Source organism: Leopardus geoffroyi, chromosome B3, assembly GCF_018350155.1.
Source record: "Leopardus geoffroyi isolate Oge1 chromosome B3, O.geoffroyi_Oge1_pat1.0, whole genome shotgun sequence".
Classification (NCBI taxonomy): Eukaryota; Metazoa; Chordata; class Mammalia; order Carnivora; family Felidae; genus Leopardus; species Leopardus geoffroyi.
Genome location: NC_059337.1, coordinates 137,982,582 through 137,991,779, shown reverse-complemented (window position 1 = coordinate 137,991,779; position 9,198 = coordinate 137,982,582). Strand labels below are relative to the sequence as shown.

General features: G+C 44.0%; 1 protein-coding gene across 6 annotated transcripts in view; it reads left to right on the top strand.

The window, feature by feature from the left end:
- DICER1 (dicer 1, ribonuclease III) overlaps nucleotides 1-9,198 on the top strand; it is a 74,053-nt gene that overhangs the window by 21,448 nt on the left and 43,407 nt on the right. For all 6 annotated transcript variants that reach the window (XR_006705287.1, XM_045451969.1, XM_045451971.1 and 3 more), the window contains exons 2-8: nucleotides 305-368; nucleotides 1,553-1,653; nucleotides 5,034-5,220; nucleotides 5,861-6,023; nucleotides 7,222-7,352; nucleotides 8,382-8,516; nucleotides 8,962-9,122. Coding sequence is in view for 5 of the 6 variants with exons in the window: in XM_045451969.1 (XP_045307925.1) it covers nucleotides 5,074-5,220; nucleotides 5,861-6,023; nucleotides 7,222-7,352; nucleotides 8,382-8,516; nucleotides 8,962-9,122 (737 nt within the window). In the remaining variant the exon portion in view is untranslated. The remainder of the gene's footprint in view (nucleotides 1-304; nucleotides 369-1,552; nucleotides 1,654-5,033; nucleotides 5,221-5,860; nucleotides 6,024-7,221; nucleotides 7,353-8,381; nucleotides 8,517-8,961; nucleotides 9,123-9,198) is intronic.

The following is a 9,198-nucleotide window of genomic DNA, read 5'->3' as shown; positions in this document are numbered from 1 at the left end:
GTCAGATTTTACCGGGGTGGGGGCGGGAATGGAATTTACTGCCAAGAATTCTCCCTTCTATCTAACTGGATTGTGCCAACAACCTGCACACGTTCTCAGTTGTACTAGAACGTAACAAAGGCTCATTTTGAAGGCAGCGCTTTCAGGTGTGTACTGTTTTCTTGACTCTGAGTAGAAAAATAAGTTACCAGGAATCTTACTCTGATAAGTTAAGTATGCAAAGTTTGTCAAATAGGAATTTTCTTAAAGTTGGTTTTTAACAATGAGTTTAATGTTCTAAAATATTCTCTCTGATTGCTTTCAGGTTACCTAGGGTGTGAATTAATACAGACTTGGAAACTGAGAGAACTTAGAATCAGCATTTTGAGGTAAATATGTACGTACTACAGCAGTGCTAAGACCTGCTTTGTTAACTGACTAGCAAAGCGAACTTGTCTGTGAGATGAGAAAGCGTCACCTGTGCTCGAATGGCCTTCGCCCGACTAGACCAGACACTAGACCAGACACGGATGAGTTTCGCGGTTTCTTTTCCCGAGCCTCTGGGAGTGGAGACACTGCAGTCATTAGCGTAATGAGCACGAGCAAGATTTGGTGTCAAAGCCGACAAAATCAACGTTTGTTACTTAAATTAAGCTTCCCGTGTTAACACACTTCCTTAGTTTTTGATCTGTGATCTTTTACCAGAACTGCACTGCATTTATAGTTCTTTATAACGATATCGTTGGGGTGTGTTCTGAATTCTTTTATTCATGAATGAATTCTGTAAGAGAGTTTATAGTGTGGATTGAACTGTTGTGTTTTTGTTTTTTTTTTTTTTTTTAATTTTTAATCTTTATTTACTTTTTGAGAGAGAGAGAGAGAGAGAGAGAGAGCGCGAGCAGAGGAGGAACAGAGAGAGAGAGAGGGAGACACAGAATCTGAAGCAGGCTCTAGGCTCTGAGCTGTCAGCACAAAGCCCTATGTGGGGCTTGAACTCATGAACCATGAGATCATGACCTGAGCCGAAGTCAGACGCTTAACCGACTGAGCCACCAGGTGCCCCTGAACTGTTGTGTTTTTAATTCCATTCTGAGAAATTGAAATCGCTGACAGGTTTCATGCACGTATCGCGGTGATTGGGATTTCTCAGCCAAGTGCCTCTTTCGGTGATCTTCGTTTCTTTGGTGTACGTGAATTTAGGAAATGATGTATACGTGGCATTGTCATTTTTACCCCCCGTTATTCTAGCTGCTATCTTTAGATTTTGTTTACTGTGTTTGATTTTCTTGTATTCCTTTTGCAGCCTTTTCTTGAACTTTCCTCTAACTTTTTCTTTTCCCCAGATCTCTGGGAATTAGGCATGCTATTGTTGCCAGCCCCCACTCTCTTGTTCTTTGTTTTAGAATAAGACTTCATATCCTAAAATAACCCAAATGTCTTTTGTTTAATATGTAATACAAAATAATGGTCTTTTATTTAACTTTCTTATCAATGGGGCTTTCTTGTAGATGTGTTTATATTCAGTTTTAAGTACAGGAATCTTAAACTTGGCTATTTTTGCATTTATTTTTAGAGCAGAAGCTTGGGCATGCTGTGATTTTCCAATAAACTGCTATCACAATGTCAAAATGCAGCTCGGACAACAGCAACACAGAGATCTCAAACATTAAAACGGTAAATCTGTGATTTATCTATCATACGTGGAAAGAGGAAGAGAGTTTGTTCGTGTGTTTTACTAAATTATTTGTGAGAAAAAACTACGTAGAAGCTACACAATGGCCTCACCAATTTCGTGGATGTAAATTGTTTGTCCAGAAACTTAAACTCTGTCCTCGAGGAGCCATCACAAGGCGTTGTCTGTTGGCTCTGCGAAAGCAGTTAATCAATAATCAGTTCATCTGTGAAACTACAGAACGTTTACTTACCAGCAGGGATTCAGAGCTTTTCCTTAAGACCAGCTTAAGGGGAAAAAAAAAATCTACTTCAACACGCCAAAGAAAGTAAAAATTGGCAAAATTACAGATTGTTCTGTTTTCACATTATTGGATTACCTGTTGAGGTTTTTCATCTTGGATTCGCTTTCCCTAAGTAGAAAGTATCTCTGGGGCCAGCCACAGTACATTCAGTCGGTGAAGATGAACTTAACTATTGTGACCTTACGGAAAAGCAGGTTGAGAGGGTTAAATCTCAGTCCCCTGTCTCCTTGCAGACCCTCTCCCGCACCCGCCCTCCCAGGAGAGGGTGTGGATTTCCAAAACCTACACAAATACCTTTGGAACTGTGACGATTCTGTTCTGTACGTTATTGTGCGACAGTCGTGACTCTCTTGTTGAGTTTATCAAATACTCGCTTGAACTTGATTCTTCTGCACGCGTGCTCCTACACACGTGTGCCGGTAGAAGAATCAGGGTGTACATGCATCCCTGTGCAAATGCGTGCCAGGTGACCTAATGTCTGCAAGGCGCACAGAAGCCGTTTGAAGGTTTTTATCGTCACTCACGTGGGCACGGTTTTCATTCTACAAACTGCACTGTTTGTCTGCCACGTTCTGGGGGTGGCTTGGTGTGGCGGGTGAACCGAGTGTGCAAGGGAGTCCCAGTCTCACCACTCATACATATTTACTTTTCGAGAGTCTTTCTTTGGAAACAATTTCAAACGTACAGTGAAGTCACAAGGTTAAGAGCGGGGCAGAGAATCCGCGCTTTGCCCCATTTGCTTAACGTGTTGCACACGTTTGCTGTATGTGTATATGGTTTCTTTGCCTGAACTATTCGAGGAGAAGTTGCGTACATCTCATGGGCCTTTACCCCTGGACACCGTGGGGTCTGCTTCTTAGGAATAAGGCTGCTTTCTTAAACAGCCTTAGTGCCGTGACCAGCCTCAGTGACTTTGACGGTTCTATCAGCGGCTCTGTAATGCCCTCTGTGGCATCGTTCTGCAGTATAGGATCCAGTCTGAGATCACTCACTCCAGTTAGCTGTCATGTCTCTTTATAGTCTTTCATCCGGAACGTTTTTAGAGTTTTTCTTTGTATTTTACACATTTTTAAAGGATCCAGTCTCCCTTTGGAAAAATAGAACATTCTTCTCATTTATTTTTTTAGACTCTTTCTCGGGACTTATTAGTTACAGTTCTGCCACTGTTCTCTCTGTGAGAAAGAATGGTGGCAGCGGTGACAGCAGCAGGAAGGGGTGTCGCGGGTTCCTGGCTCCACGTGGTGTTGGCAGGTGAAGGAAGAACCCTTTGGGGACTGGCATTGCCACCTTCCTCCTTTTTTATTCTCTTCAGCGGTCAGGATTTATGCTGATTTCCTGACCCCTTTTGCCATAGTTTTGATCGGTCTTGGATTGGCATTTGAGTTGGGTGGAGGCCGAGGAAGGGGGTCAGGCTTTCGGCATAAGTCGTCCCAGACAGTGAGCAGCCCACGGTAAGGAAAATGCAGAATGGTTTGACCGGGTGGTAGTCGGTGGGAGGGGCCTGTGGTCTGGGCCGTGGGCCTGCAGAGTGGCCCAGTGGACCTCAGGAGATGAGGTGCCATGGCTTTAGCTTTGGGTTCTTGGCAGCCGTGTTTGGTTAACCCACGGGCGTGCAAGCAGCGGGCCTGAGGAGTTGAGAACAGTGAACGCTACGTGGGGGGTAAAAAGGATGGTTGGTGGGGCTTTGGTTCGGTAGACGATGAGCGGATTATTTCTAGGAAGAACACAGTTGGTAGCGTTCAGACCGTGCTCCGCAGTCCTTTGCTCGCCGTCCTCCTCCCAGAGGGATGACGAGAACGATCGTAGGTCATCCTGGCTGGTCTGTGCTGTCTGACCTGGCTGCACCTGCGTTGCTGCTGTCCTCGGCACCCACAGCCCTGTGTCCCCCACTACTTACAGGAGATCACACCGGCACTGGCCAGATGTTGAGTTGTTGTCCACCGAACTGACCTCTGAAATCAAGGGAGACTGGAGACTTCTCGTTGGATTTGATAGAACAGCTTCATTCGCTGTCCTGTATCGTGGTCGTCCATTTCACGCGTCAGGAGATTCAGAGGTTCTTGTCAAGGAACGAAGAGTGGGCTTCTTTCCGGTTTCATAGAGTGATAACAGTGAAAACTCCCAAGCAGTGTGGGGGCAGAAATTTCCTTTGGGGACAGATAAATGCTGCTGACAGTCAGAAAGCCGATGGTGGACTGCCACTTTGAGGTCTGAGACCCTGACCCTCTGTGTGCAGGTTAGGAGTTTGAAAAAGACTCGGGTTTAGTTTGTCATTTTATATAATCCAGTTCCTCTTTGGGAAAGAATACGTGAAACACAGAAGAGCCCTTACCTACCGTGAAAAACTCAGAATGGTTGCCCTTTGTCTTGATTCATCTAGGATATGTGTAATTTTAAAGGTAAATATTTAAATCGTTGGTCAGCTGTGCAGTTGAGCTAGGTTGTCAGTCGAGGAAAAGACCTTGTGTGTTTACGGTCTTTAGATACAATGACAAAGTGTTGGCAGGTATTTGAAACTTCAGTGCCTTCCAAACATTATCTTGCAAGTTTATCGATAGTGGCATCAGTAGAATTGATAATGCTTGAAAACGTTTATGCACCCACATGCTTCGCATGTACATATGTATTTAAAGAGGCATCACATTCATATTTTCTTTTAAAGGTATATGACGGGCATGGTTCTCTATCAGTCAATACAGATCCGGATTTTCTTCGTGAGTTCAAAGTATTGTATGATAGAACTATACCATCATTTACTTGCTCACTTCTTATCAGTGCGTTTGGAAGGTATTGCTTGTTCCCAGGTACTAAGGCATCAGTACGTATCCGTGTCCTTGTTTCTTCGTGTAGTTGCCTAATTATTTCAGACAAGTCTCTAGGCGTAGAATTGCCAGGTCAGAAAGTACAGAACGCTTGACTTTTTAAACCGATCCTCTTAGATCGAGAAAAAGCTAAAACAATGACGGGAAGTTTGAAAGGGTCCGGAGGAGTGATACTCGGACGTTTCTCTTGTTTCTTTGCTTTCTTTCGCCCTTAACCCTGCATGGTGGTGTAACGGTATTCTTTCTCCCTTTGTAGTAAGCTGCGCTAGAGCAAAATGCAGTGAGAGAAGCACTGGATGAATGAAAGCCCTGCTTTGCAGCCCCTCAGCATGGCGGGCCTGCAGCTCGTGACCCCTGCCTCCTCACCAATGGGCCCTTTCTTTGGACTGCCATGGCAACAAGAAGCAATCCATGATAACATTTATACGCCAAGAAAATACCAGGTACTAATGAGAACACTAATACTGGAGCGTTTTCACCGAAATGGAGTCAATTAGCACGTAGTTGACATGTCTTATGTAAAACCCATTTACCTTTTCAAGCTCTCCTCTTCTGAGTAATTTTCTCCTTCCAGATACTTTTGTTCCTAATGGCCCTTTTCTTTTCTAACATCTGCCGGCCGATTGACGGAATCATTTTGTTTGGGAAGTTCCTTATTGTTTCCCCTCTGAAAACCTCTCCCCTCGCAATACCCGCTTGGGTGTGTCTGTCCTCAAGAGCTGGGAGGGAATGGAGACGGTTCGAAACACCACCAACGGGCAGGACCACGGTTACTGTAAACTCAGTTCTTCGTGTCATTCTTGGGGAGTTTTCTGTCCCCCCTGCAAAAATAATTCTCAAACAGATTGTAAACGTTACCCCACGTGTGTTTCTACAACACAGCTGGCCGTACGTCACAGGCATTTTCGCGCCTGTGATCTCCTTCTGGAAAGATGCAGAGAGTCTGTGTTTTGGCAGACTTAGCAGAGGAAGATCTCAGGAAGTAGTGAAGTTTCCTGAATTAAGACAGAACCCAGAACCCAGTTTTCCCAATGTTGTACCCAGATGAGAAGGGTGGCGTCTTCTTCCCCACTGTATTTCTAGGTGGAACTGCTCGAAGCAGCTCTGGATCATAACACCATAGTCTGTTTAAACACTGGCTCAGGGAAGACGTTTATTGCCGTACTACTCACGAAAGAGCTGTCCTATCAGATCAGGGGAGACTTCAACAGAAACGGAAAAAGGACGGTGTTCTTGGTCAACTCTGGTAATACAGAAATTGTTTTATCATACTGTGTGGAGGACATTGGATGAGATTTTACGGTTGAGCACATTTTTAAAAAAAGTTTATTTATTTTGAGAGAGAGAGAGAGAGAGAATGGGGGAGGGGCAGAGAGGGAGGGAACGGGGAATCCCAAGCGGGTCCTGAGCTGTGAGCACAGAGCCCGACATGGGGCTTGATCTCACAAACTGTGAGATCATGACCTGAGACCAAACCAAGAGTCGGACGCTTTACCGACTGAGCCACCCAGGGGTGTCCCGTAAGCACTTTTTCTCTGTGGCTATTAAGTTAGATGATGGAACGTATAGAGGGTTTGAAGAATAATATATTTGTTGAGATTCCGAGAGCAGAAATAGCATTTAGTCTTATCTCTTAACTTTATAGTACTTCTCTTTTAAGCGTCAGCCGTTTTATTTCACAGATGTTAAACTTCAGCTTTTTCCTTAAACTTATTTAATTCTGATGCTACGGTTTTTGCATGGGCTACCTTTCGGAACATAAGCTAATCTGTGTCGTCACAGTTATTTCTGGTTATATTTGTTTTAGCTTTGCAAAGTCCATCAAAAAGTGCTTGATTTATGAGCCTGGTAGCATTGTGATTTGTGATTTTACTATGCCAATTACAGAAGGGGAGGTAGGTGCTTCTTAAAAGTTAGATATTCAGTTAGAGTCTGTGATCCTGGATTTGTGTTTGGCTTTACATATTAAAACAAAAAGTGTAAAATGTGAACCTGAGCTGCTGGGGCACTGGTCTCCTTTTTTGTTCTCAGATGGTCTCAACATGTGATGTTCTCCTGTACTTTAAATATATATGAGACCGTCTTATTTCTTGGCAAAACGATCTGATTTTACTGAAGAAAACAGGAGTGGGGGGTGGATCTGGAGTAGTTCCCATTCCAGCCTAGAAGTTCTGTTCTTAGGTTGGGAAAATCGGCTGTAAAGAAGGAGGGTGGCATAGGGTTCTCTGAAGTGAACGACAGAGGACCAGGTCTTAAGTCTAGTAAAAGCATTTTGGAGGATCACCTTGGAAATATGGTTTTCAATTGGCTATGTAAAAAATTGGGGGTTAGGTAATGATATATAATAATAAGGATTTCCTTAGCTGTCTTAATCATTAGTAGTCCAGAGAGCCAGCTAGGTAAGATTTGTCCTATTTACAAGGAGTATTTGTATCTGTAATCAGCAAACCAGGTTGCTCCACAAGTGTCAGCTGTCAGAACTCATTCAGATCTCAAGGTTGGGGAATACTCAAGCCTGGAAGTAAATGCAGCTTGGACAAAAGAGAAATGGAACCAAGAGTTTACTAAGCACCAGGTAAGACTTGGAAAGAAATTTCCCTTTGTAAATCCCTACGAGTCCTCGACTTTGTCTATAAGATGACCTTTAGTCTTGGTTGTCTTTGTTTAGTTTGAAAACTCGTTCCTGTACTTTGTCAGCCTAGGAACTAGCCCTTCCGTACTCTTTCTCACGATCTAAAACCAAACGAACAGGAATGTATAATGTTGCTCTTACTGCACAGAAGAGAAACAGCTTTGCAGTGTGATTTACTGGCTGGAAAAACACAAATTCTGATGACGTACTTCCCGCTTGTGGATAACCTGCTTTTCAGAAAATTTACACTTGAGTTAAGTGTCTTGAGACTGGAGACGCTTCTCGGTTGAGACCTTTGGGTCTTTGACCAGAGACTTCCTCTGACTTACACGTTTGTGTGGAGCCAGCGTGCATAGAGGGTCTTTTCCTCTGACTTACACGTTTGTGTGGAGCCAGCGTGCGTAGAGGGTCTTTTTGGTGTTGGTGTGTCTGAAGCGGTTAGGAGATGCCCCGTAGCTCAGCTGGAGCACTGCACACGGACTAGCGTGTCTCACACACGGGGCTGAGTCCTCATCAATAAAACATTGAGATGTCCGCACAGAGACAGTGCCCTGAAAAGAACATTTGGTCGGTGTCTTCTTCCAGAAAACCTTGTCAGTTCAACGGGAAAAAAGAGGAAAACACAGGGTGAATTGTGTTGTCATTTGATTAAATTAATAGGTCTCATCAGTCAAAATGGGGCTAATAGGAACCTGAAAACCTGAAGTAGTTTTAGGAGACTTACCATAAAAGCATGGTCCCTGTTATCAAGAATTTTTTTCCCCTAATCTGTTTCCATATTTGCCCATCTCTGCTTCTTGGTTCCAAAGTATTAGCTTGCATACATTTAGAACATCCGTTTTGATTTTGACTAATGAGTTCCTCACTTCTCGCCTACAGAACGGTGGCTCCGTAATCTGATTTAATAGAAGTGTATCCAGGCAGGTAGGCCGGTGAACGCACGTTCGTACACTGATGTCAGCTTTCTTTTAGGTTCTTGTTATGACCTGCTATGTCGCCTTGAACGTTTTGAAAAACGGTTACCTATCGCTGTCGGACATTAACCTTTTGGTGTTTGATGAGTGTCATCTTGCGATCCTAGACCACCCCTACCGAGAAATTATGAAGGTAAGTTTTTAGGTTTTTATCAGTCTTAATGCAAGTCAAATTCCTGAGAATAAGCGGTGTTTTTATATATCAAAAGCAGTAATATCCGTTACCAGTTTTGGGAGCTTCGTCCCCTGTATGAACGAATGAATGTGAAATTAATTTTCACTGAGATCTATAATAATGAACTGTCACGCGTAACCTATAGTAAATCTAGTCCTGGGATAAACTTTTAAGCAGAAGTCAATGAAGTACGTAATGCGTGGTACATCCATTGTAGCATCTGTCGTAGCACATTGACATACGCCTCTTGGATACGGGGATCTTTGAAGCAGGCTCCGGTCATTCCATAAGTGATACTTTTAGTGTCTGCCCAGCTTCCTGACTTGTGTCGGTCTGGCAGTGTCTCTGTCGTCCTGGCCTCGCAGAACGAATGCCTCACTGTCAGCATCTCTTATCGTGTCAGCTCTGTGAAAACTGTCCATCGTGTCCTCGTATCTTGGGGCTGACTGCTTCCATTTTAAATGGGAAATGCGATCCCGAGGAATTGGAAGAAAAGATTCAGAAGCTGGAGAAAATCCTCAAGAGCAATGCCGAGACCGCAACTGACCTGGTGGTCTTGGACAGGTAGGCGCTCGGCTGGGGTTTCCCCTTCCGTCCCTTTCCTGGGGCCTCCCGGGCAGCGCCTGTACAAGGGGACGGG